Genomic DNA, 23,766 nt, shown 5'->3' with positions numbered 1-23,766 from the left:
TGGTCCCTGCAAGGCCGTCTGCTCGGCCGACTCGCTTTGGGGGGGCGGGGGGGGCAGCTGGATTGTCGTTGGAATAAAGTGCTTCTTCCCAGCGGGCACCACCACCCAGGGGTGCTCGGGGGCGCCCAAGAACGTGTGACCTTCTGGCCCTGGGACGGAGGCCCCAAAGCGGGGATCGGCCCCCCAAGCCCTGCTGGGCCGTGCGTGGGCGCCTCTTCGGGCTGCCTTGAATAAGAGCGGATTCTCCCTCCTGGCTGGGGCTGCTCTTGCTTGGCAGCCCCCCCCCCCCCCCCCCACCGGGTGGCAGCCCCAGAGCTCCCGAACCGCAGAACCGACTCCGCCGCTGTGGCTCCGCCGGCACCGGGGGGGGGGGGGGGGGGGGGGGGCGCGGCTCTGTGCAGCGATGCGCCCCAGCGGGTTTGGCTGCTCTGCCGGGGCGCCCAGTGCTGGCAGCTCAGGAGAAGCCCTCCCCGACCTGGCTGCCCCCCCCAGGGCTCTCTACGTCTCCTGCACTGGGCGAGGGAGCAGCGGCCATGCCCCACTTTCTGCCAGCTCGGGGGGCTCCCAGGGGCCCCCCCCTCCAGCCATCTGAAGGGCCCCCCCCATGCCCAACTCGAGCCAGGCCACATGAGGGGCTCGCACTCGGCTCCCAGCAGTTTATTCAGTGACAAACTTTACATCAAATAAACAGCCCCCCCCTCACCTCCCATTGCCCCCACCCGCCGCTGCCCCCACCCCCTCCCTGGCTGCCAGCATCCGGAGCGCCAGACATCATGAGGAACAGGACGATGGGCACGATGTACATCCACTGCAGAGACGCCGGGCGCAGGCGGGAGGGAGAGACAGAGAGAGACAGAGAGAGACAGAGAGAGACGGAGAGAGACAGAGAGATGGAGAGATGGAGAGAAGGAGAGGGAGGGAGAGAGAGACAGAGAGAGACGGAGACACAGAGACAGAGAGAGAGACACAGAGAGAGGGAGGGAGGGAGAGAGAGAGAGACGGAGAGAGACAGAGAGAGAGAGAGAGAGAGAGAGACACAGAGAGACAGAGAGAGAGAGAGAGACAGAGAGACACAGAGAGAGACAGAGAGACACAGAGAGAGACACAGAGAGACACAGAGAGAGAGAGAGACAGAGAGAGAGACAGAGAGAGAGAGAGAGACAGAGAGAGGGAGGGAGGGAGAGAGAGAGACAGAGAGACAGAGAGACAGAGAGAAAGACAGAGGGAGAGAGACAGAGAGACACAGAGAGAGAGAGACAGAGAGAGAGAGAGAGAGACAGAGAGAGAGACAGAGAGAGAGAGAGAGAGAGAGAGAGAGACGGAGAGAGACGGAGAGAGAGAGAGAGACAGAGAGACACAGAGAGAGACACAGAGAGACACAGAGAGACACAGAGAGAGAGAGAGACAGAGAGAGACAGAGAGAGAGACAGAGAGAGAGAGAGAGAGAGAGAGACGGAGAGAGACGGAGAGAGAGAGAGAGAGAGAGAGAGACGGAGAGACACAGAGAGAGACGGAGAGACAGAGAGAAAGACAGAGGGAGAGACAGAGAGACACACACAGGGGGAGACAGAGGGAGAGGGAGACAGAGAGACAGAGAGACAGAGGGAGAGAGAGAGATTTGTGAGACTTGGTGCCCTTCCCTTCCCTCCCCCTAACCCCGGGAAGAAGGGATGGGAGCCTCCATGTGAGGGGCAGTAGAGGCAGGCAGTGAGGGTTGGGGGGCCCAGGGTCCCCTACGTATCTACTGGAGGGAGGGCGGGCGGGCGGGCCAGGCCTGGGGCTGGGGAGGGAGGAGGGGGTTACTTGGGTCCTCACTCAAGCCTCAGGCGACGGTGCTGGGCCCCGGGCCGGACGCATGGCAGTGAGAAAGACGGCGCCCCCCAGGATGAGGTGCCACTGAGGAGGGAGACGGGGAAGGCAGGGTCAGGGCGGCCCAAGGCGTCTCCCAGCTGGCCCCCGGCCCCCACCCCACAGGCCAGGAGGGGAGCCTGAGACGCCGCCGGGTCGGAGGAAGGGCACAGAAGGGAGGAGAGCCGAAGAGAGGAAGCGGCCACCTGACCACCTGACCGCCAGGCTGCTGGGGTGCAAATGTTAGGAAAGGCGGCCGGCCGGGGAGAGCAGTTCCGAGGACCCAGGAGGGTCCCTCGGGCTAAACGCCCACCAAAGGGGTCTTTTGGAAGCTCTCGGGGGCTCCGCCAGGGAGCGGGACGGCTCTTGGGGCTGCAGGGCCCAGACGGGGGCCAGATGTGTCCAACTCCTGCTGCCCTGGATGACTTCCTGCCAGGACTGTTGGACTGGAAAGAGCAGAACAAGATGGCAGACGGATCCCCAGGGTAAGCTGGGAGACGAGCCAGAACAACTGCACCCTGGGTCTGCAGAAGACACCTGGGCACTATTGGGGGACAGGGAGAGGTCCCAGAGAGCCAACACCCCAATTTTCAGAAGAGTGGGAGGAACGGACCACAGGGCGCCTCAGACAAGTGGGCAAAGGCTAGGCGATGGGATTCAACGACGTGCCCCCATCACGCGGGGGGAAGGCCACGTACCCCTGGGGTGCCCTTTGGTCCCTGGCCAAGTCCCATCACACAATAGTAAAAGGGTGGCTCGTGAGCGAGGAGAAAAGGAAGCGGGGATCCCCCGAGCCAGTGGGCTGCATCAGGACGGGGTCGCCAGTCTAACCCGACTTCCTTTGCAGACAGGGTGACGGGCCCGAAGATGTGCCCGAGACCCACTTGTAGCCACGTCTGAGCAAAGCCTGCCACAAAGTCCCGAACCCTCGGCCCAAAGGCCGCCTCCGCCGTGAAGGCCTCTCCTGGTCCTCCAGAAGGCTGACAGCCCAAGATGACTATTTTGTGGGGCTGCTCCGGGGCGCGGGGGGCACGCGGGGGGCACGCGAGCAGGCCCGAGGCCGACACGCGGCGGCTCCAGAGGCAATCCGGGGGCAGGAGAGACGGGCGAAGGAGAGGGGACGGGCACGGCGGGTAGAGAGCCCAAGAGTGCGAAGCGGTTACGCGGCCCTGGCCACGGCGGCCATCGTGCTCTTACGGCACCCTTGAGGGAGGGGAGGACGGAGGAAGCCCGAGAGCCCAGAGAAGGCGGGGAGGAGCGGGAGGCTCCCCCTCTCCCGGGGCCCAGGAGGCCCTCCTGAGGCCAAGGCTCAGCAGGGAGGGACGCCCGGGGAGAGGTGGGGAGAGAGAAAGGAGGAGGCGGACAGAGCGCGCCGCCCTGGTCCTCCTTCCCCTCCGCCTGCTTGCTGCGGCTGCTCTCGGGCCTGGGAGCCCCGACACCGCCCAGGCTCTGGCCCTCTCCGTTCTCCCTCCGCCATTGCTCAACGGCCGGCGCCTGCCCAGGAGACCAAAGGGGCCTGGAGGGGGCCGGGAGGGGCCTGGAGGGGGCCTGGAGGGGGCCGGGAGGGGCTGGGAGGGGCCTGGAGGGGGCCTGGAGGGGCTGGGAGGGGCCTGGAGGGGGCCGGGAGGGGCTGGGAGGGGGCCGGGAGGGGCTGGGAGGGGCGGGGGCTTTCCCAACTGCTTGGGGGGGCACTCACGTATTTGGCAAAGAAGGACTTCTGTTCCTGGGGGTTTTTGGCCTTCTGGGCCTGTTCCATCTCCAACCGCTCAATGAAGGCGGCCGTCTCTGGCCTGGGGAGAAGTGAGCAAGTGAGACCACGGATGGAGCCAGAGGAGAGATTGAGGCTGGGAGAAAGGGGGGACAGGGACACCCCCAAGCCTGACCAACAGAAGAGCAGCCCAAGAGACCAGGGGCCCAGGGGCAGCCCCCCACCCCTGGGGAGACGTTCCGAGGCAGCAGGAGGGGGGTGCTGGGACCCTCACCCGGGGGCCGTGAGGGGGGGCTGCAGCTGGACGGTGGTGTTGAACAGCTCCAGGTCGACCTCCTCCACCTCGTGGCCCCGGCAGCCCCCAGGCTCGGTCACCACGGACAGGCCCACCACGTTGCCAGCAACATCCACGTGCAGGGTCAGCCGGTCAGACAGGTGGGACTCGACCAGGGAGCACTGCGGGGGCACCCGCGTGAGCCAAGGGCGTTGCTCCGGGGGGGGTCCCCCCAAACTCCCCCCCGCAGCACACGCCCTGCATGTGGGGGCCGCCCACGCCCCTCTGATCTGGTTCCCTCTAGCTGTGACGCGGGGACCCCCCACCCCGCAGAACAAAGGCCCGGCGGGAGGTGTTTCAGGGGACTCACCGCGGGGACGAAGGAGGAGACGTAGCCGGCTGCGGCCAGACCCTCGGCGGTCCCTGGCTTCCGGGGCACCCTGACCCTGTACAGGCCGTGGAGAGCCGCCACATCCTGGGGAGAAGGGAGCGGTGAGGGCCGGGGGTCGGCCCCTCGGGCTCCCTGGCGCCCCCGTGCCCCCGGCTCCTCACCCTCAGGCGGCCCCGTTCGTCCTCGGTCAGCTGCCTCTGAGTCAGGGTGATCGTCCCGTCCTGCACGTTCCACGTCAGGGAGCCCCGTTTCCGAAAGTGGACGCTGTCATCTGGGCGAGGGGGAGAAGGCTCAGGGAGCCTCCCGGGCTGCGCCCTCCCTGGGCCCCGGCACCCCCCAACGGCCCAGCAGGCTCCAAGGGAGCTCGGGCCGACCCTCGTCTTAGAGAGGGCCGCTGGGGGGGTCTCTGGCCTCACCTGTCTCGAAGGAGTGTTCCAGCAGAAGTCCGGTGGGCCCACAGCCTTCAGCCCCAGCCTGGCAGGAGAGACGGGAGTGGGGTCTGAAGGGCCCCCAGAGACCCAGGCCAGCCCCTCCCTGGGCAGGGAGAGACTGAGGTCCTTGGAGGGGGTCTGTGCCGGGCCCACGCTCTGGTGTGGACAAGATGGTGCCCCACGGACCGTGCCTCGGTCTCCCCGTGCATAAAGGGGGGCGCCCCAGGGGGCTCCATCTGTCCCAGCTGCCATCCCCAAGGTGGGGGGCCATGGGGCTCGGACCCCCCCAGATCTGGGAACCACAGGCACAAGGGACAGAGACCCCGGACCCCAGGCCTGGTTCCATCCGCTGAGCTGCCCGCTGCCCAAGGACTGCGGACTTCTTGGTCCTGCCTCGGGCTGGCTCCTCCACCGCCCCACTGCTGCCCATCTCCCCTCCACCCCCCACCCCATTCCTCCTTTCACCCAGTGTAGACTGCATGTCGTCTCCCCAGGGGCCTCATAAATGCTGGTCCGCCCTTAGGCCCCTCCATCTCCCGCCTCTGGGCCTTTGTCAAGGCCGTGTGCCTTTCCTGGAAAGCACTGTTCCCCCACCACCTCTGGAAACACGGGGCTCCCCTCAAAGCTCAAGCGCCGGCTCCTGCGGCGTCGTGTACCACGTGGGGTCCGAGGGGGCTTTCTGTGTGGCCAGGAGGCGCCTCCTCCCCCTGCTCTGCCCCCTTCCCCATCCCGAGCTCCCAACAGCATACCGCCAAGGCTAGCGGGCCCGACTTTTAGACAGAAGGGCCGTCTCCCCGCCCCCTCATTTGCATGGAGCCCCATTCGCCCCGCACCTCTCAAGACGCACGGAACGGTCGGCGCCCCACCCTCCGCTGGCATAGCGCCGCCAGACTGGCGCAGAGCCCCGCTCCCGTCTTTATTTGCATGCCAGCATTCCACGGAAGCCGGCCCCCACGCGTTTGCATCCTGCAAAACCTCCCGCCCCTCGATCCCGGCCGGCCGTACTGACCCCCCGAGCGTTGGCCCGGCAGCCGCTCCCCTGGATTGCGTCCGGCGCCGCCAGCAGCAGGAACAGGAACCAGGGGGCCGCCATTACCGTTCGGCCGTACTCACGTGACCGCGCGCAAACCTCTCTGGGAGCCCCTGCTCCAGCGTTCTGTCGCTCTCTCTCAGGCGCCTCCTCTCCCGTGACGTCACACAACAGAGAGCGCCTAAAGCAGGCCACGCTCCACCCTGTTCCCCGAATTACGCATGCGCATTGTCTCCCACGCGGGAGGCTCCGAATCGAGCCTGCCGTGTTCGAGACCATGTTCTGCGCGTGCGCAATTCCTTCCGCAGCCCCATTTTCATTGGAACAGCTGTCCTCGATGACATCACAGACCTTCGGTCCCGCCCGCGTCGCCATAGGAACCTGTTGATGTTAGGAGCCGTGTGGGATAAGTGGGAGGGGTCGAATTTCTGGGCGTGGGAGGAGCGCGCCCTACACCGCCTCCGCTCTGTCTATCCCAGCCACCCCCAAGGCCCCGGTCCCAGCAGCTACCCCCAACCTCGGAGAACCGCGAGGACCAGAGAGGGCCGACATGAAACCGGGCCGCGGACAGGAGCAGGGAGCCCCGCGAGGGGCAGGTGAGGGCGGGGCGGGACCGGGGTGGAGGTGGGCTGGAGGCCGTATCTCTCTGGGGCAAGTGAGGACAGGCTAGGCATGAAAGGGGGACCCACCGGCCAGGTGAGACTCACAGCGCTCGGGTCCGTCTGTCCACAGGGGCGAAGGCCGTCCCGCGGCCCTTGCAATCCAGCTATCCCCGGCCCGGTCGCCTCCAGCGCTACCTGTGCAGCGGGGAGTTCGACCAGCTTTGTGACTTCCCCATCTTCGAGAGCAACTTTGTCCAGGTGCCCGGGGCGGGGGCGGGTCTGAGCTCCCCACGAGCCCAGAGCTCTCCCCGCCCCCGGCCACCCTGGATCGTGACCTCGGACCCTGGGCCCCCAGGTCACTCGTTTTGGAGAGGTGGCCAACAAGGTGACCATGGGCGTGGCGGCCACCAGCCCGGCCCTGGAGCTGCCCGACATCCTGCTGCTGGCCGGGCCTGCCCCAGGGAAAGGGGGCCTACAACTGTTTGAGTGAGGACCCCCCAAGGCCCGCCCCTCACGGCACCCCCCCTCCTGGAGCCTCTCAGCCTCAGTGTCCCCATCTGCCTTGCCCCAGAGCTTGTGGGAATCAGAGGCAGCACCAGTCCAGGGACTGTGGGGAAGGTGCTCTGCCGATCCTCATCCTTTGAGGATCCTCCCAGATGGGAGCCCAGCCCGTGTGCCTCCCAGGGCCCTTGGGTGCTCCCCAGCTTGCCAGGCTTCAGCCGCCATTCTTGGCGGGGGGGGGGCTGCCACATTGCCCTGCCCATCCCGAAGCCCACACCCCCAGTTCCAGCCAGCCAGCCAGGGGCAGGATGGGGTTTATGAGCCTGGGCTCATGGGAAGGAGAAATGGGTGCTATCCGCGGGGCCTGGAGAGGGGGGGGTGAAGGGCAGGGAGTAGGAGCGAGCTCGGGGCCGCCCCGAGAACACGGAACAGCAGTGAGGGAGTGAGCATCCTGTCCTGTCAGCTGGCAGCCTGGCAGCCAGCACTTAGCCAACACCCTCAACAAGCCGGGCAACAGTGCTAAGCCCAGGGGGTAACGGGCAAAAACCAGCCCCTGCCCCCACAGAGGGGAAGCGAGGGGGCGCTGTGGTGCCCAGCGACCTGGGTTCAAGAGTGAACTCCGATACTTATTAGCTGCGACCCTAATCTAGTCGCTTCGCCCTGTTGGCCACAGTTTCCTCCAGTCAATGGAGCTGGAGAAGGGAATGCCGAGCCCTCCAGGAGCTCTGCCAAGAAAACCCCAAATGGGGGCACAAAGGCAGACACAAAGCCTGAGATCACGGCCCGTGAGGGGGAGACAGCACGAGAGAGGAGCTGAGCCGCGGAGGGCAGGCGCCTCGGGGGAGCTGGGAACGGCTCCTGGGGGATGTCGGGAAGGGGCGGCTGAGGCGCACAGTAGGGGGAGCTTGTGCCTCCTCCAGGGTCACAGGGGCGGGCGCGTGAACTTGGGGGCCCTGGGAGATGGGAGCAACAGATCAGGACTCCCAAACCTGCTCGCAAATTGCGCAGCCCCTGCCTGGCTCTAGCCGCAGTGACGGGAATTCGGCCCGCAGGAGCTCCTTGTTCTCCTGGGGAGAGAACTAAGCGCGCCGCCGCCGAGGGTTCAAGCCCAAGGCCACCTCCTCTGCCAAGGCCGATCTCTCTTCTGGGCGAAGTGGGGCATGGGGCCCCAGACTGAGCTCTTTGGGGCAGACCCATGTTGGTCTCTTGAGGGACCAAGGCCTATCTCTTCTGGGGGGCGGGGCCAGGCTGGTCTCCTGGGGAGGTGGGGACTGGCTGGTCTCCGGAGGCGGGGCTAGGTTGTTCTCTAAGGGGCGTGGCCAGGCCGATCTAGAGGGGCAGGCTAATGATCTCTGTGGGGGGCGGGGCCAGGCTGCTCTGTGAAGGGCGGGGCCAAGTTGGGCTCTTGGGGAGGTGGGCCAGTCTGGTCTCCGGGGACGGGGCTAAGTTGTTCTCTAAGGGGCGTGGCCAGGCGGATCTAGAGGGGCAGGGGCCGCCTAATGATCTCTGTGGGGCGGGATCAGACTGCTCTGTGAAGGGCGGGGCCAGGTTGGTCCCTTGGGGAGGTGGGGCCAGGCTGCTCTGTGAAGGGCGGGGCCAAGTTGGGCCCTTGAGGAGGTGGGGCCAGGCTGGTCTCCTGGAGAGGTGGAGCCAGGCTGGTCTCCGGAGGCGGGGCTAGGTTGTTCTCTAAGGGGCGTGGCCAGGCCAATCTGGAGGGGCAGGCTAATGATCTCTGTGGGGGCGGGGCCAGGCTGCTCTGTGAAGGGCGGGGCCAAGTTGGGTCCTTGGGGAGGTGGGGCCAGACTGGTCTCCGGGGGCGTCGCCAGGCTCATCTGTGAGGGGCAGGGCCAAGTTGGTCCCTTAGGGAGGAGGGGCCAGGCTGCTCCGGGAAGGGCGGGGCCCAGACTGGTTTCCGGTGGCGGGGTCAGGATGCCCTGTGAGGGGCAGGTAATGATCTCTGTGAAAGGGCCGAGTTGGGCTCTTGGGGAGGTGGGCCAGTCTGGTCTCCGGGGACGGGGCCAAGTTGTTCTCTAAGGGGCGTGGCCAGGCAGATCTAGAGGGGCAGGGGCCGCCTAATGACCTCTGTGGGGCGGGGCCAGACTGCTCTGTGAAGGGCGGGGCCAGGTTGGTCCCTTGGGGAGGTGGGGCCAGGCTGGTCTCCGGGGGCGTGACCAAGCAGGGAGGAGGGGCCAGGCTGCTCTGTGAAGGGCGGGGCCAAGTTGGTCCCTTAGGGAGGAGGGGCCAGGCTGCTCTGTGAAGGGCGGGGCCAAGTTGGTCCCTTAGGGAGGAGGGGCCAGGCTGCTCTGTGAAGGGCGGGGCCAAGTTGGGCCTTTGGGGAGGTGGGCCAGTCTGGTCTCTTGGGGAGATGGGGCCAGGGGCAGGCTGCTCCGGGAGGGGCGGGGCCGAGTTGGGCCCTTGGGGAGGTGGGGCCAAACTGGTCTCCGGGGGCGTCGCCAGGCTCATCTGTGAGGGGCAGGGCCAAGTTGATCCCTTAGGGAGGAGGGGCCAGGCTGCTCTGTGAAGGGCGGGGCCAAGTTGGTCCCTTGGGGAGGTGAGGCCAGGTTGGTCTCTTGGGGAGATGGGGCCAAGGGCAGGCTGCTCCGGGAGGGGCGGGGCCGAGTTGGTCCCTTAGGGGGCGGGGCCCAGGCTGGTTTCCGGGGGCGTGGTCAGACTGCTCTGTGAGGGATGGGGCCAAGTTGGTCCCTTAGGGCGGTGAGGCCGGGCTGCTCCGGGAGGGGCGGGGTCGAGTTGGTCCCTAGGGGGGTGGGACCAGGCTGGTCTCCGGGGGCGTGGTCAGACTGCTCTGTGAGGGACTGGGCCAAGTTGGTCCTGGGGAGCTGAGGCCAGGGGCAGGCTGCTCCGGGAGGGGCGGGGCCGAGTTGGTCCCCTTGGGAGGCGGGGCCCAGGCTGGTTTCCGGGGGCGGGGCCAAGCTGATCTGTTCTGGGGCCACGGGGTGGGGGGAACCCAGGCTGATCCCTCTCCAGTTTGCGGAGCTCTACATCCATGACGAGAAGCGGCAGCAGCTGAAGGTGAAACTGTGGTCGGGCCGGACCTTCTACCTGCAGCTCAGGGCTCCGGCCTCGGAAGACCAGGAGTTCGGCCGCTGGGTCCGGCTGCTCTACCGCCTGCGCTTCGACTCAGGCGCCAGGGTGCCCTTCACCCAGGCCCGCAGCGCCAAGGAGGAGGAGGAGAGGGTGAGGCTGGGGCCTGGGCTGCAGGGCTCCGCGGGCCCCGCAGCCGCTCGCCCCCGCTCCCGTGTCTCCTAGTGAAGACCGGAAGCCCCTCAGTTGTGCACATGGAATGCCGCCGCCGCCGCCGCCTGCCCCCCGGAGCTGGAGGCCCCAGCCGCGGGCCTCTGAGCCCAGCTCCCCAGGCTGCGGGCCTTCCAGGCTCCCCGCCCCCGCGCAGGGCCAGGACTCGGCCCCCTCCGTCCCCTGGACCCTGAGGGGCCAGAGAGAGACCTTTGTGCCGAGGACGGGCCAGCGGAGTACCCAGGCTAATAAAGATTCCCTATGTGAGAACCGCAGCCGGCGCCTCCCTCCCCCCTTCACTGACGACAGGAGCCTCGGGATGGGTCAAGTCTCGTGTTGGCCAAGAGCTGCAGAGGCGGGGCGGGGCGGGGCGGGGCCTCTCCGGTCTCCCGTGCCCTCGGGCGGGATCACTGCGGCACTGCGAGGAAAGAAGGGGAGCGGAGCGCCTTCAGCCCTTAAGCGGCCCCTCGCTCTGTCCCGGGGCTCCCCCACGGGTTCCTGGCAGGAGGTGGGCCGGGGGTAAGGAGGCCTTCTGTGGGGCCCCGGGGAGAGGGAGCGCCCGAAGAGCTTCATTGGGCTCAGAGCCAAGGCGCACCGGCAGGCCCCCATGGGAGCTGCCCACCACGGGGCCATCAGAGCTAGCCTTCCGAGGTTGTCCCCTTTCACAAACGAGGTGAAGTGACTTGGCCAGGGTCACAGAGTCGTCAGCTCTCCCAGCTCCTCTGGCCTAATCCTCACCCCGTTTGGTAGAAGAGAAGATGAAGGGCCCGCCTAACACCCACCACCGCTTGGTAACAGGATTTGAACCCACCTCCCTGCCTTCCGGAGCACCAGGCTCTGGGCCTCCCAGGGGAGCCAGCAGAGTCGGGCAGCCAGGCTGCTCCCCCCACCCCGGGCCCCCTCCTCACCTCGGACCTCGAGCTTGCATTCAGCCAGAGCCTCGCCCAGCTCGTTGAAGGCCCGGCAGGAGTAGGTGCCGCCGTCAAAGGGACTCGGCCGCCGGATGTTGAGGGTCAGGATGCCCTGCTGGTTGGTCATCAGGAACTTGGGGTCTTCATGAATCTCCATTTTGTTCTTCATCCAGACCACCTTCGGCTGGGGGGAGAGCGGGGGAGCATGGGAGCGGCCCTAGGGCCCACCCCTACAAACAGAGAAACTGAGGCCCCGAGGGGGGAGCGCCTCTGCCCACCTTGGGGTGCCCCCGGACAGCGCAGTAGAGAGCCGCAGAGTAGCCTGCCACCACCACGCGGTCCAGCAGTGGGGTCAGGAACTTGGGCGCCGAGCGGAAATCGTGCTCCCGAAACTCCGCAGGCTTGAAGGTGATCCCTGGCGAGGGCGCGGCCAGCGGCGTCACCAGTGGGGCCTTCCTGGTCCTGTGCCCCAGCCCCCCCCCCAGACTGCCGGCTGGGTCCCTGCCTCCCCCACAAGCCGCCTGAGGGTGCAGAGGCTGCTGGGGAAGCGGCTGCCTGCACCGAGCCCGCCGGGAGCGCCACCCCCTGAGCCACCCCATCAACAGCACCTGTTTTGAGGATCTTGGCCGTGTTCTTGGACACGCCAGGAGAGTCGCTGAGCCCACAGATATTTTCACTGAACACCCGGAAATAGTACTCATTGCCGATGATGAGGTCAGAGACGGTGCATCTGGTGGGCCGGCTGTGCTCGTAAACAGTGAACCACTCCTGTGGGGGGACAGAGAGGATTCTGGGGAGTCGGAGAATTCTAGGGGGACGAATCCAGGCAGAGGTGCCAGAGGGAGACTGGACGGGCACCTCGGCCCTCCGTCCCTCCACTTCCCATCCCTAAAATGAGGAGCCCCGGCCAGGTCACACTCTCACTCACTCACACTCGCACTCCTTCACATACTCACACTCAAGCACACTCATTCTCACACTCACACTCCTTCACATACACTCACTAACACACTCACACTCTCACACACTCACCATAGTCTTCTTGTCGGCCTTCTGGATGAAGTAGCCGGTGACCTCGCTGTTCCCATCATCCTTGGGGGGCTGCCACTCCACGAGGGCGTTGGTGCCCCACACCTCCTTCACCATCACATTCTCCGCAGGCCCTGCCTTCTCTGGGGGCAGGAGAGGGAGGGCTCTAGGCCACGGCGGGGCTCGGCTGGGCCCCGTTCGTTCTCTTGGAGCACCTCGTCCACTCCGTTCCCCGCCCATCTTCCTTCTCCTCCCTCTGGACCGGACTGGCCTCAGTCTCCCTGCCCGGCCTCCTGGCCTCTCCCCATTCTTCGGTCCCCCATCTCCTTCCCTTCCCCCGGCTCGCAGCCAGTTCCCCGGAAGCTCTCGCACCCACAACTCGGATGCGGATGGTGGCCGTGTCTCTCATGTTCTCGATTTGCACGCTCAGCTCATACTCTCCGGAGTCTGAGCGAGCCGCCTGGCGCACGAAGAACACGGTGTCCACGTCGCTCGTCCGAATGTGGATGCGGGACGTGTCCAGGGGCGCCCCCCCCTTCGTCCATGCCACCTGGGGTCGTGGCTTCCCCTGGGGACAGGGAGGGAGGTGAGGGGATGCCCCGCCGGCCAGCCCTCCCGCCCTGGCCCCGGCCTCTCCTACCTGGAACGGAATGAGCAGGTTGAGCTGCTCTCCCACCCTGCGGATGTAGGTCTGCCGCAGGTGTCTCGGGAGCCGGATCTTGGGTTGCTCTGCGGGGAGAGTGGGGGGTCGGGGTTCAGGGCCCGGCGGCGGCGGCGCGGGGCTCGCTCCAAGAGGGGGAGGTCGGGGTGTCCCCCGGCAGTGGGCTCGGCAGGTTGGGGAGGGGCCTGGGAAGGGCCACTCACGCACGATCTCCCTGATGGTGACCGGCTGGACCAGGGTGGCCGGCTCGCTGCGGCCGGCGATGTTGACGCCCACCACGCGGAAGAGGATTCTGGCCCCCGTGGGCAGGTCTTTGACGGTGAATCCGCAGCGCTCCACGGGCTCGCTGTTGGCGGCCACCCAGGCTTCGGCTGGCACGGGAGAAGGAGGGCTCGCTCGGGGCTCCCGTGCGGCCTGGCCCAGCCCCCCCGCGCCCCAGGCCACTCACAGCCCTCCAGGCAGTACTCCACGAGGTAGCCGTCGATGCCCCCCGCCCCGATCCTGTCCGGCGGGCGCCACTTCAGCGTGGTGGTCGTGTCGGTCACATCCTCTACCGTCAGGTGCAGGGGCTCGCTCGTGGGAGCTGCGGGGAGACAGGCGGGGGCAGGGGGGAGGCCCCGTGAGGAGCCTGCGGCCCCCCAAGCGTGGAGGGCCAAGTGGGTCGGGGGGAGGTCGGAGCGTCACGCGGGGAAGCTGAGGCAGGGCTGGCTCGTTACCGATGGGCATGAAGGGCTTGGTGTTCGTGCTGGGCTGGGAGACCCCGATGGCGTTGACGGCAAAGACGCGCATCTCGTAGAGGACGCCCTCGATCATCCTGGTGGACTCGTACGTGGTCTCCGTGAAGACCTCAAAGTTGAGCTTCATCCAGCGCTGGGAGCCCTTCTTCTTCCTCTCCATGAGGTAGCCTGGGGGCGGCGGGCAGAGCGTGGGTTGCTGGGAGGGCCCCGAGCCTCCCCGAGCCCTTCTCGCCTCCTGCCCGGAACTCACCGGTCACGGGCTGGCCGCCATCGTACTTGGGCGGCTCCCAGACCAAGATGGCCCAGTCCTCCCCGACGGAGGTGATGCGCACGGCCTCGGGAGGGTCGGGCACATCTGGGGAGAGGAGGGAGAGGTGGAGGCCGGTCCGGGCCTCACCCCCCCCCCAGGCCCGCGGCCGGCCGGCGCCCACTCACCCACGACCTTGACGAAGATGGAGGCCGTGTCCTCGCCGACGGGGTTGGTGACCTTAATGGTGTACTTGGCCTCGTCCGAGCGCTCGGCCCCCTCGATCACGAAGCTGCTGCTGTCCGGCCGCTGCTCCACGTGGGTTCGGCCCTCCGTCTCGGCGAATACCTAAGTGAGGGAGGGCTCAGGCCGGTCCTGCCCACCCAGGCTGGGCAATGGGGGCCCCCGGGAGCAAGCGTCTGAGGCCAGATTGGAACCCAGGACCTCCCCTCTCTAGGCCCGGCTGTCCATCCACTGAGCTAGCCAGCTGTCCCAAGGAGGGTGGTCTTCTGTCGGGGAGGCTCACTGGACGACGGGGCCCCAAAAGCTTTGCTTCCATGGTTGTCCAAGTGTCCGCCTCCTCAGGACCTCCGTTTGCCCGTCTTTGAAATGGGGCTGGACTCATCTTTCAGGGCCCCTCGTAGCGCCAGAGTCCAAGGTCTTGGGGAGGGTGGGCAGGAGCTCCTGCCTCAGCAGAGCCTGGGGAGGCCGTGGGAGAAGGCTGGGCGCCCCTCCGGAGAGCCAGAGCCTGCGGGGGGCCGCGCCCCTGCCCCCCAGTACCTGATCCCCCTTCAGCCAGGTGACGGTGGGAGGGGGCTCTCCTGTGATGGCCACGTCCAGCCTGAGCTTGTTTCCGGCCACCACCACGATAGTGTTCTCCGAGGTCTTCCCCGAGCAGTCCAGGTGGATCTTGGGGGGCTCTGGGGGTCGACGGAGGGGAGAGACTGTGGTCCCCCAGGGTGGCCAAGGCTGGCCCGGCCCCCCTGAGCCCAGCGCATCCGAGCCTCGGAAAGGCCCTGCCCAGGCCCCTGCCCGGCGCTCCTTACCTTGCTTGGGGACGTAATCGATCTTGATCTCTGGGGGAGAGGAAGAGAAGAGAGGAGACTCGCAGCCGTGGGGAGGGCAGGGGGCGCCCCTCCGCCAGGAGGCCGGGGCAGGGGGAGCCCCCGAGGGAGAAAAGCATTTGCCCCACAGCTGTGGCTCTTGCCCGTGACTGGCTTTGGGGGTCCCTCTCCCTTCCTCTGGGCTGCCTCGATGACTTCTGGGCCCCGGAGGGAGCTCAGGGGCCGTGTGGACCCCACTGTCCGGGGCCGCCAGAGCCTGGGGTGCTGACCCTGGAGGCGCCGGGAAGCCCCAGACCCGCCCTGCCCCCCAGAGGCCAGGCGCTTCCTCAGCGGTCTCTCCCTCACTGGCAGCAGCGACAGAGCCGGAGTCGGAAGGACCTCAGCAGCTACCTGGTGTAGCGAGCCCGGAGAGAAGCCCCTGCGGCCCGGCGAAGGAGCGGTACCGGCTGAAGTGACTCGGCCAGGGTCACACGGTGGGGTTTGGCCCAGACCCCCCTCATGCCCCCCCCCCCCCCCGTGCTCGGGTACCCCCCATCCTCACCCAAGAAGTTGAGCTTGGCCGACAAGGTGAGGGCGAAGCCGTCGGGCACGAAGGTGTAGTCGGCCTCGTCCTCGGGCCGGACGTCATCGATGACCAGCTTGTGCATCCTGGGGGAGGGGAGGGGAGGGGGCTCGGGGTGCTATTCCTAGCGGCGGAGAGATCCGGCCCCGCCCTCGCCACGCCCCGTGCCTCGGTTTCCCCATCCGTAAGGCGAGGGGCTGCTCCAAACCCGGCTGCCTCCTGCCCCGCTCTCCGAAGGCTCCACTCACCGGCCCTTGTGGGAGATGGTGATCCGCTTGCTGGGCCGAACCTCGACGCCGTTCTTGTACCACTTGCCCGTCACCTTCTCGTCGGACACCTCGCACGTGAACACGGCCTGCTCCGAGGCCTTCACGGTCAGGTCCGCGATGTCCTGGAGCACCTCCAGCTGCTTCTCTGGGGGCGGGGCGGGGCGGGGCGCGTCAGCGCTCGCCCAGCGGCCCGGGAGCCCCGCCCCGCCCCGCGCCGCCCCCAGCCCGCCCTCACCCTCCACGATGAGCTCCGCCTCGCACTGGCCGCCGTTGGTCAGGACCTTGTAGCGGCCCATGTCGTCCTGGGAGACCTCGGAGAAGATGAGCAGGTGCCGCTTGCCGTCCTTCTTGAAGCGGTAGCGGGCCTTGTAGGAGTCCTCGCGGGTCATCTCCACGCCGTCCTTCATCCTGCGCCGGGGCGGCAGGGGCCGTCAGGGGGCGCGGCGCGGCGGGCGGGCGGCCCAACCCCCGCCCGAGGCACCCACCACATGAGCTGGGCGCCCTCTTCCGACACCTCCACCACCATCTCCACGCGGTCCCCCACGAACACCTGCTGGTCCTCCAAGGGGGTGACGATGAGGACGGGGGGCTCTGGGGGCGGAGGAGGGGGTCAGGCGGGGCTCCCCAGCCCTGGCCCTCGCGCCCCCCGCCTCTCGCGGCCCCACCTTTGACGAAGAGCTCGGTGAAGCACTTCTCGTCCTTGATGGCCACCTCGTAGGCGGCGTCGTCGGCCAGCGTGCACTTGTTGATGGTGAGGATCCTCTTCTTGCCCACGTTCTCGAACACGTACCTGGCCCGGAGTCCGGACATGCTGGCCCCGCCCACTCCCCCGATGCCCCGCCCGCGCCCGATGGCCCCGCCCGCGCTCCCGCCGGCCCCGCCCACACCTCGATGGCCCCGCCCGCGCTCCCGCCGGCCCACGCCCCAATGGCCTCACCCACTCTCCCGATGCCCCGCCCACTCCCCAATGGCCCCGCCCGCACCTCGATGGCCCCGCCCGCGCTCCCGCCGGCCCACACCCACGCCCCAATGGCCGCACCCACTCTCCCTATGGCCCCGCCCGCGCTCCCGATGGCCCCGCCCACTCCCCCGATGCCCCGCCCGCGCTCCCGCCGGCCCCGCCCACACCTCGATGGCCTCACCCACTCTCCCGATGACCCCGCCCACTCCCCAATGGCCCCGCCCGCGCTCCCGATGGCCCCGCCCACACCTCGATGTCCCCGCCCGCGCTCCCGCCGGCCCCGCCCGCTCCCACACACACTTGCTGCTGGGCTTGAGCTCCTGCCCGTTCTTGTACCACTTGAGCGGGAGGTCGGGGTCGCTGATCTCCACCACCAGCTTGATCTTGTTCCCTTTGTCTACTTGGTAGGCGGGGTCCAGCTTCTTGGTGAAGGCTGCGGGGCGGGGTCAGGGGTCAGGTGGGGCCGGCCCCGCCCCGCCCCGCCCCGCCCCGCCCCGCCCGGGCGGCGCCTGACCTGCGCTCTTCTTGACCTCCACCTTGACCTTCTTGAGGCGCTTGAGCATGCCGCGCAGGTCGGTGATGCCGTACTGGAAGGCGATCCTCTCGTACTCGCTCTTCTTGGCGCCCTTGAGCAGCTCCCAGACCTCGGGGGGCAGGCCCAGGTCATCCTCGTCCTTCTTCTTCTTCTTCTCTTCCACCACCTCCCTGCGGCAGGGCACAGCCAGGCTCAGCGGGGGCGGGGCGGGGCCGGCGGGGCGGGGCCGGCGGGGCGGGGCCGGCGGGGCGGGGCGGGGCGGGGCGGGGCGCGCCTCACCTCTTCTTTAAGAGGCCGCTGAAGTCCAGCTCGCCGGCGTCTTCAGACTTCCCCTCCCCCCTGCGGGGAGAGGCGGCGTGAAGGGATGTCCAAGCGCTGGGCCGTCCCCCTCCCGCCCATTTGACAGCGTGGTGGGAGCCCCGGATTGCGGGCTCCTGAGGGGGTCCCGGGTCCGCCATGGCCCCCCAGGGTGCTGAGGGTCCGAGCCCGGCCCTGGGCCACTCACGAGCGCTTGAAGCTCTCCAGGATGTTGCCGCTGTCCTGGCTGGGGACTGAAGAGAGGGCACGGGGCCAGGAGTGAGCGGCGGCGGCCCCCTCGCGGGCCCACGCGCCCCCCCTGCCCCGGGCCCCCACCTTCCACGTCGATGTTGAAGCTGCAGCTGTCGCAGGCATCTTTGGCCTTCACCTCGCACCGGTAGTCCCCGCGGTCGCCCACCACCACCTTCCCGATGTGCAGCTCCGCGGTGTAGACCTGGGCAGCACCGGGAGAAGTGAGGCAGGCCTCCGGCCGGGTGGCCCTCGGGCGCCCCCTCGGCCGGCCGACTCACGTTGCTCTGCGGGTCGTGGGTCTCCTTGAAGCTGAAGCGCGCCCCGCTCTTGCTGCCCAGCTCCAGCCACTTCCCTTTGAACCACTTGATGGCGGGCTTTCCCGGGAGTTCCTTCCCGTTCACCCTGGCCGTGATCACCACGTCCTTCCCTGGGGACCAGACGGGGATGGCTAGGGTCCGAGGCCCTCAGCCGGCCTCCCCCGGGACCTCGTCCTCCCCTCCTTACCCGTCTCTACCGACACAGTCTCCGGTTTCTTCAGGAAGATCCCGGCGGGCTCCTCGGCGGTAGGCGACTGGTCCTCAGGGGCCGGCTCTGCTGGGAAGGTTGGGAAGGTTCAGAGGCTCCAGAGCGCAGGGAGGAAGGTGACCTCAACTGCCCCAGAGTGCCGGTCAGCAGCCCTGTGCCAAGCGCTGGGGAGGCCCAAAGAGGCAGGACAAGTCCCGCCCTGGAGGGGCAGGGATGGGGATGGGGGTGGGGAGGGCAGCCACTCCCCAGCGGTAAAGTGAGCTGGGCTGGGGGCCAACCGCAGAATGTTGGAACACGAATCCTCGGCCAGTTCTACACCTGGGGAAACTGAGGTTCAGAGCGCATTAGGGTGGGCCTCAAGGCCACCGAGGCTGAGCCTGGACTTCCCCCAGCCTGCCATTTATCAGGTGCTGCGATGGATACCCAGACAAAAGGGAACCCTGGGGAAGGAGGGAGTTACACAGCAGCCAGGGACATCGGGCCCATAGAAAGGGAGAGGAGGCAACTCCCAGTCTACAAAGACAAGTGATGCTCCTGCCAGCCTCCAGGCAGCCTGCTCCCAGCTCAAACCCTAAGCCAGTACCAGAGCAGCTTCGGAGGGGAGAAGAGGAGTGGCGCAGCCCAGCTCCCCCTGGGGGATCCTTAGCCAGCCGGATTGGCTTTCTGGCCACTCCCCTGCCCCTACCCGGGCTGCTTGTCTCCTCATCAGAGCATCCCGGAGCGCTGTGCTGTGCTGTGCCGCGCCGCTACTTAGGGCAGAACTTATCACAGAATGAAGCGGGAAGCCAGAGATGGAGGGAGGATGGGCTGGGAGAGGCTGACTGGGGAGGGGGGAGGGGGGCACTAGGAGGCTCCTTGGAGAAGGCTGAGGCTCTGAAAGCTCCAGACCATTCAGTGAGGACGGATGGTGGGAGTGGCCAGGGGAGCCTCTCCGGGTCGTGGGACAGTCCATGATGGGGCTCGGGAGCTGGAGGGGCACCAGTGGCCTCTACATCACTCTGGGCTTTGCATGGCAGAGCGAGGTGCAGGGAAAGGAGTGGGGAGTGGGGATAGGAGCGAGGGAGCGAGGGAGGGCAGAGCTTCCAAGATCTGGGGGCGTGGGACAAGGGAGCACAGAATGGAGGATCCTGGGGGGGGGGCGGCAGAGGTCCCTCTCATCCCAAGGGCAGGAAGGGCAGGGCGGGGGGGGGGGGGGGTGAGTGGGCCAGGGCCAGTCCTACCACTGGGTGAGGCAGGTGGAGCCTCCTTGGCTGGGTCGGGTGCTTTGGGGACATCCTTGGCTTTGGCAGCGGACTTCTTGGCAGCTGTTGGAGGGATGGAGGCAGGGGAGGGTCACGAGGGACCTGGGAACCCCAGAATCCTGAGCCCTGGCCCTCAGCCCCTCACGGACCCAGGGGTGCCGGACAGAGCCCCTGTCCTCCTGGTGGCCTCCGGGCCGGGGCAACACTTCCTCCCATTCTCTGGCACAGAGGTAGGGCCAAAGGGAGTTCCCCAAATAAAGCCTCAGCTCCTTCCTCCCTCCCCCTCCCCCCAGAGCCCAGGCCAATGGTCCTGACCTTTTCCACATGGGCTGGCCTGGGGTATAATTAGCTTGATGTGGGGTCAGGTAACTGGATATCCATGTGCTGAGCTGAGCTCAGCACCCAGCACCCAGCACTCAGGACCCACCCAGCACCCTACTTGGGGCCCCCTTCTTCCACTGAGTGCAAAGGGGCTCCCTCTCCCTATGAGCTCCTTCTTTTATATAAGGGGCTCCCTCCTCATGCCAGGGGCTCCCCCCTTATGCCAGGGGCTCCCTCCTCATGCCAGGGGCTCCCTCTTCATGCCAGGGGCTCCCTCCTCATGCCAGGGGCTCCCTCCTCATGCCAGGGGCTCCCTCTTCATGCCAGGGGCTCCCTCCTCATGCCAGGGGCTCCCTCCTCATACCAGGGCCCCCTCCTCATGCCAGGGGCTCCCTCCTCATGCCAGGGCCCCCTCCTCATGCCAGGGCCCCCTCCTCATGCCAGGGGCTCCATCCTCATACCAGGGCCCCCTCCTCATGCCAGGGGCTCCCTCCTCATGCCAGGGGCTCCCTCCTCATGCCAGGGCCCCCTCCTCATGCCAGGGGCTCCCTCCTCATACCAGGGCCCCCTCCTCATGCCAGGGGCTCCCTCCTCATACCAGGGCCCCCTCCTCATGCCAGGGGCTCCCTCCTCATACCAGGGCCCCCTCCTCATGCCAGGGGCTCCCTCTTCATGCCAGGGGCTCCCTCCTCATACCAGGGCCCCCTCCTCATGCCAGGGGCTCCCTCCTCATGCCAGGGCCCCCTCCTCATGCCAGGGCCCCCTCCTCATGCCAGGGGCTCCCTCCTCATACCAGGGCCCCCTCCTCATGCCAGGGGCTCCCTCCTCATACCAGGGCCCCCTCCTCATGCCAGGGGCTCCCTCCTCATGCCAGGGGCTCCCTCCTCATACCAGGGCTCCCTCCTCATGCCAGGGGCTCCCTCCTCATGCCAGGGGCTCCCTCCTCATACCAGGGCCCCCTCCTCATGCCAGGGGCTCCCTCCTCATACCAGGGCCCCCTCCTCATGCCAGGGGCTCCCTCCTCATGCCAGGGGCTCCCCCTCATGCCAGAGCCCCCTCCTTGATCCTGGGGCCCGGTAGGGAGCTCTCCTCCCTCCAGTTCTCCTCCAGAGGGCTCCTTCCCCTCTAGACCAGAGAATCTCTCCCCTGTCCTCCAGCAGGGGCTCTTTCCACCCCGGCCGCCCCGGTCTGCCCTCGGGGGTCCTCCTCGTTTGGGGCTCCGCACCTGGTTTGGGCACGGGCATCTTAGCCTGGGCCAGTGGGGAGCCTTCGTGAGACAGCAGGCCCGGGCGGTGGCGGGGCGTTTTAAGGAGGCCGGAGCTCCCCAGAGACGCCTGACTCCGCCCCCCCCCCCCCCCCCCCCGCCGAATTCCCCAGGCGTTCTCTAAAGGGCGAGAAATAACAGCGGTGGCTCCCGGCGGCCGGGGGGGGGGGGGGAGGGGAGCGCGGAGAGCCGGGACACCTGGGGCGCCGCAGAGGGCTCCAAGGGGGCGCACCCAGCCTCGGGGCTTCTGCAAGTCAGGAGTTTTCAGGAAATTGGAGCCTGGGCTGGGGAAAGCAGGGCCGGCCGGCGCCCAGGGGCAGCGGGGAGGGTCGGGTTTCACCAGGCCCGGCCAGAGCTGAGGGCGCCTGGCACCCCAGAGGCCCCGCTCTCCGCTCGGGCTGTCGAGAGCCACTGGGGGCCCCACCTCGGGGAAGCGCTCCCAGCCCAGCTGCTGCGGCCAGCCACCTGCTCTGCTGGGCTGCCCCTCCCCGGAGCCCGCTTCCGGAGGCCTGGCGCCCAGCTCCCCCAGGAGGGAAGGGGCAGGGAGGGCCCGGAGCCAAGCTAGTCTGGGGTAGAAAGTAGCGGAAGGAGGGTTGGAGGGACTCCGTTAGCTCCGGCCCTCCCACGCCGACTGGCTGGCCAATCCAGCGGCCGGATGCTTGGTGACGTCACCAGTCTCTGGGGAGACTCTCTCGGAGAGGGAATGGAGCGGGGCCGGGGCTGAGCAGGGGCGCCGGGGAGTGAGAGAGCCCTGGGGAGGAGGAGAGCCCGCAGGGAGACCTGAGAGCCAGAGAGACGAGAGACAGAGACAGAGACAGAGGCAGGCCTGGAGGGGGGGGGGGGAGCCCCAGAGGGCCCTCGAGGAGACAGCGGGAGAAGGGCAGAGAGCAGGAGCGCCGCCTCCCAAAGGAACAGGCCGAATCCGAGTGGGATCATCTTTTATTGCAAAGTCGCTGCCTGGCGGAGCGAGCCGGCCGCGCGGTGGCTGCTGGGTCTCTAGGCACTGGGAAGGAGGACCGTCGGGGCCTGGCCATGGTCCTGATGGAGCTCTGGCCTCTCTGGGCCCGCCCCTGCCCGAGGCCCAGGGGGCCGGCACACGCCCTGGTGAGCTCTGGGACCCCAAGGCGGAGCCTCCACAGCATCTGGCCAAACTCCCTTAGGGAGAAACTGAGGCCCGGGAGGGCAGTAGCGCCCTGGAGCTCCCGCCGAGGGAGGCGCCTGGGCAGGAGCCCTGGTTTGCCGCGCGCGGGGACGCCGAGGCCCCCGGGCCGCTCTCTGGGTGGGGGAGGCAGTCAGGCCCGCGCGGGGGGCAGCAGGGTGCTGTCGAACTGGTAGGTGAGCTTCCGCTTGACCTTGCGGATCTCCCCGGTCTTGGCGTAGTTGCGCAGGGCCCGGGCCAGCTTCTGGTAGGTCATGCGCTTGCGGTTGCCTTTCTGCTGGCCCCAGTGGCGGGCCAGGGTCTCCTTGTGCTTGGACGAGAACTGGAACACGCCGGCCCCGGGTTCGACCCACCACACGCACTCCCGCATGTCCCCGCGGGTCAGCAGCCCCAGCAAGAACTGGTAGAGGCGCAGCTTCTTCCGGGCGCCTGGGGGGACGGGGCGGGGTCAGGCCGGAGCCCCCCAGGAGCTCCCGGCCCCCGCTTAGTGCCAGCCAGCGAGGAAACGGGCCCCGAGGGGAGCCCCGCCCCGCCCCGTACCTGCGTCGCCTGCTCTCCCCTCCCCTCCGGCCGCCACGGCCTCGTCGGACTCGCTGTCGGACACCTCCAAGGCCCGGCTGTCCAGCGGGAACTCCTCATCCTCCGACAAGCCGGGACGGGGGAACTGGGGGAGCCAGGCGGCGGCGGGCTGGGGGCGGGAGGGGCGGCTCAGAGCCCGGCCCGGCGGCCGGCCCGCCCGCCGCCCGCCGCCCGCCCGCCCGCCCGCCCGCCGGGCCTCACCTGGCCCCCGAAGGTCTCCTCCAGGCAGGCGCTGCCCGCCGGGCCCAGGCCCGGCTCCGGCTGCCCCCCGGGGCCGTAGGGGAGCGGCAGGTAGGAGAGCTGCAGGCCCTGGAACGAGGGCTCGAAGGGCTCGTAGGCAGCGGCCAGGCTGGGCGTGGGCTCCGTCCAGCCCCACGGGGAGTCTGGCCGGGCACAAAGGGGCGATTGTGGGCCGGAGCTCCGCCGCCGCCCCGGGATTTGCATGCGCGGGGAGGGGAGGGGAGGGGGGGAGGGGACTCGGACCCTCCGGCGCGCTGCGGCCCGAACTTACCCAGCAAGCCCTCGGGGGCCGCGCCGGGGCCGGCGTGGCTGCTGCAGTCTAGATCGTAGAAGTCTCTGTCGGGGTACTGAGGGGGCGGCAGCAGGGGTCAGCCGGGCCTGCCGAGGCCGCCCCCCGCCGCCGCCCCCGCCCCCCCCCGCCGGGGCAGGCGCCGGAACGTGGGCGGAGCCTCCTCACCTGGCAAGAGAAGGGCGAGTCCTCCAACCTGCCGAGAGGAAAAGGGTCGGCCCGGGCTCCGCGCTCGGACCCGGGCTCCCGGGCCCCCCGCCCCCAGGGGAGGTGCGCAAGCGAACGGGAGCCAGCGTGGGAAAGTGCCCGGAGAGCGGAAGGAGGGGGCTGCCTGCGGCCTCGGGTCCGGGGCCCCACTTACAGCGCGGCCTCCAGGGCGAGCATGGCGGAGCAGGGCCGGGGAGGGCACGGGCGCGGGCACTGGGCTCCGACCTGGCATCGCCATCACCTTATAGCCGGGCCGGGGGCGGGGCCAGTGACCTCACCGAAAATCCCCTCCGAGGGGGGGCCGGCACTTGGGGGATTGCTCAATGGCTCACGTGACTGGGGGGCGGGGGGGGGGCACCCGGAGCGCCGGGCTGGAGGG

At 68.3% G+C, this 23,766-nt stretch overlaps 4 protein-coding genes across 7 annotated transcripts; 1 reads left to right on the top strand and 3 right to left on the bottom strand.

The window, feature by feature from the left end:
• Positions 1 to 642: 642 nt before the first annotated feature.
• Positions 643 to 5,896, bottom strand: EMC10 (ER membrane protein complex subunit 10). 2 transcript variants are annotated; one of them, XM_056825629.1, is made up of 8 exons: positions 5,662 to 5,856; positions 4,638 to 4,695; positions 4,383 to 4,492; positions 4,201 to 4,305; positions 3,831 to 4,012; positions 3,545 to 3,638; positions 1,816 to 1,896; positions 790 to 808 (listed from the first exon to the last, which is right to left on the bottom strand). In XM_056825629.1, the coding sequence occupies exons 1-7, from the start codon at positions 5,743 to 5,745 to the stop codon at positions 1,816 to 1,818; spliced, it is 714 nt and encodes a 237-aa protein (XP_056681607.1). In that variant the 5' UTR covers positions 5,746 to 5,856; the 3' UTR covers positions 790 to 808. The 2 variants fall into 2 exon arrangements, with proteins under 2 accessions (XP_056681606.1, XP_056681607.1); XM_056825628.1 differs by lacking the exon at positions 1,816 to 1,896 and having other exon boundaries at positions 643 to 808; positions 5,662 to 5,896.
• Positions 5,897 to 6,030: 134 nt separating this feature from the next.
• GARIN5A (golgi associated RAB2 interactor 5A) lies at positions 6,031 to 10,312 on the top strand. The gene is made up of 4 exons (XM_056825637.1): positions 6,031 to 6,278; positions 6,415 to 6,542; positions 6,640 to 6,770; positions 9,755 to 10,312. The coding sequence occupies exons 1-4, from the start codon at positions 6,233 to 6,235 to the stop codon at positions 10,050 to 10,052; spliced, it is 603 nt and encodes a 200-aa protein (XP_056681615.1). The 5' UTR covers positions 6,031 to 6,232; the 3' UTR covers positions 10,053 to 10,312.
• On the bottom strand, positions 10,310 to 20,999 carry MYBPC2 (myosin binding protein C2). Of its 3 annotated transcripts, none has more exons than XM_056825564.1 (28): positions 20,875 to 20,999; positions 19,308 to 19,391; positions 18,067 to 18,156; positions 17,841 to 17,989; positions 17,647 to 17,764; positions 17,519 to 17,564; positions 17,293 to 17,352; positions 16,993 to 17,183; positions 16,779 to 16,911; positions 16,183 to 16,307; positions 16,003 to 16,108; positions 15,753 to 15,925; positions 15,497 to 15,662; positions 15,228 to 15,334; positions 14,669 to 14,698; positions 14,403 to 14,542; positions 13,811 to 13,970; positions 13,626 to 13,730; positions 13,355 to 13,543; positions 13,087 to 13,221; positions 12,842 to 13,009; positions 12,618 to 12,706; positions 12,350 to 12,545; positions 11,981 to 12,120; positions 11,557 to 11,716; positions 11,227 to 11,363; positions 10,946 to 11,132; positions 10,310 to 10,455 (listed from the first exon to the last, which is right to left on the bottom strand). In XM_056825564.1, exons 1-28 carry the CDS (start codon positions 20,891 to 20,893, stop codon positions 10,445 to 10,447), a joined length of 3,414 nt encoding a protein of 1,137 aa, XP_056681542.1. In that variant the 5' UTR covers positions 20,894 to 20,999; the 3' UTR covers positions 10,310 to 10,444. The 3 variants fall into 3 exon arrangements, with proteins under 3 accessions (XP_056681542.1, XP_056681544.1, XP_056681543.1); XM_056825566.1 differs by having other exon boundaries at positions 16,815 to 16,911; XM_056825565.1 differs by having other exon boundaries at positions 18,067 to 18,153.
• An 835-nt stretch (positions 21,000 to 21,834) lies between these two features.
• Positions 21,835 to 23,713, bottom strand: SPIB (Spi-B transcription factor). The gene is made up of 6 exons (XM_056825631.1): positions 23,542 to 23,713; positions 23,349 to 23,376; positions 23,163 to 23,238; positions 22,853 to 23,034; positions 22,613 to 22,760; positions 21,835 to 22,501 (listed from the first exon to the last, which is right to left on the bottom strand). The coding sequence occupies exons 1-6, from the start codon at positions 23,562 to 23,564 to the stop codon at positions 22,206 to 22,208; spliced, it is 753 nt and encodes a 250-aa protein (XP_056681609.1). The 5' UTR covers positions 23,565 to 23,713; the 3' UTR covers positions 21,835 to 22,205.
• Positions 23,714 to 23,766: the final 53 nt, after the last annotated feature.

The sequence above is a fragment of the Monodelphis domestica genome, chromosome 4 (genome assembly GCF_027887165.1).
Source record: "Monodelphis domestica isolate mMonDom1 chromosome 4, mMonDom1.pri, whole genome shotgun sequence".
Taxonomy (NCBI): Eukaryota; Metazoa; Chordata; class Mammalia; order Didelphimorphia; family Didelphidae; genus Monodelphis; species Monodelphis domestica.
Note: the sequence above shows the minus strand (reverse complement) of the source record. Positions and strands in the feature narration are given on the sequence as shown.

What these genes read in the sequence shown, in the direction of transcription:
- GARIN5A (XM_056825637.1), top strand. Translation starts at nt 6,233, where the DNA reads ATGAAACCGGGCCGCGGACAGGAGCAGGGAGCCCCGCGAGGGGCAG. An exon ending in GGGAGCCCCGCGAGGGGCAG is followed by an intron (nt 6,279 to 6,414) that starts GTGAGGGCGGGG and finishes GTCTGTCCACAG; the next exon opens with GGGCGAAGGCCGTCCCGCGG. An exon ending in TCGAGAGCAACTTTGTCCAG is followed by an intron (nt 6,543 to 6,639) that starts GTGCCCGGGGCG and finishes CTGGGCCCCCAG; the next exon opens with GTCACTCGTTTTGGAGAGGT.
- SPIB (XM_056825631.1), bottom strand. Translation starts at nt 23,564, where the DNA reads ATGCTCGCCCTGGAGGCCGCGCT. An exon ending in GGCCCCCGAGGGCTTGCTGG is followed by an intron (nt 23,035 to 23,162) that starts GTAAGTTCGGGC and finishes GTGCCCGGCCAG; the next exon opens with ACTCCCCGTGGGGCTGGACG. An exon ending in AGGAGACCTTCGGGGGCCAG is followed by an intron (nt 22,761 to 22,852) that starts GTGAGGCCCGGC and finishes TCCCGCCCCCAG; the next exon opens with CCCGCCGCCGCCTGGCTCCC.
- MYBPC2 (XM_056825564.1), bottom strand. An exon ending in CCCACGACCCGCAGAGCAAC is followed by an intron (nt 17,765 to 17,840) that starts GTGAGTCGGCCG and finishes GGTGCTGCCCAG; the next exon opens with GTCTACACCGCGGAGCTGCA. An exon ending in ACCTGCTCATTCCGTTCCAG is followed by an intron (nt 12,546 to 12,617) that starts GTAGGAGAGGCC and finishes CCCTGTCCCCAG; the next exon opens with GGGAAGCCACGACCCCAGGT.
- EMC10 (XM_056825628.1), bottom strand. Translation starts at nt 5,745, where the DNA reads ATGGCGGCCCCCTGGTTCCTGTTCCTGCTGCTGGCGGCGCCGGACGCA. An exon ending in GGAACACTCCTTCGAGACAG is followed by an intron (nt 4,493 to 4,637) that starts GTGAGGCCAGAG and finishes CCCCTCGCCCAG; the next exon opens with ATGACAGCGTCCACTTTCGG. An exon ending in AGTCCTTCTTTGCCAAATAC is followed by an intron (nt 809 to 3,544) that starts GTGAGTGCCCCC and finishes GCGTCTCTGCAG; the next exon opens with TGGATGTACATCGTGCCCAT.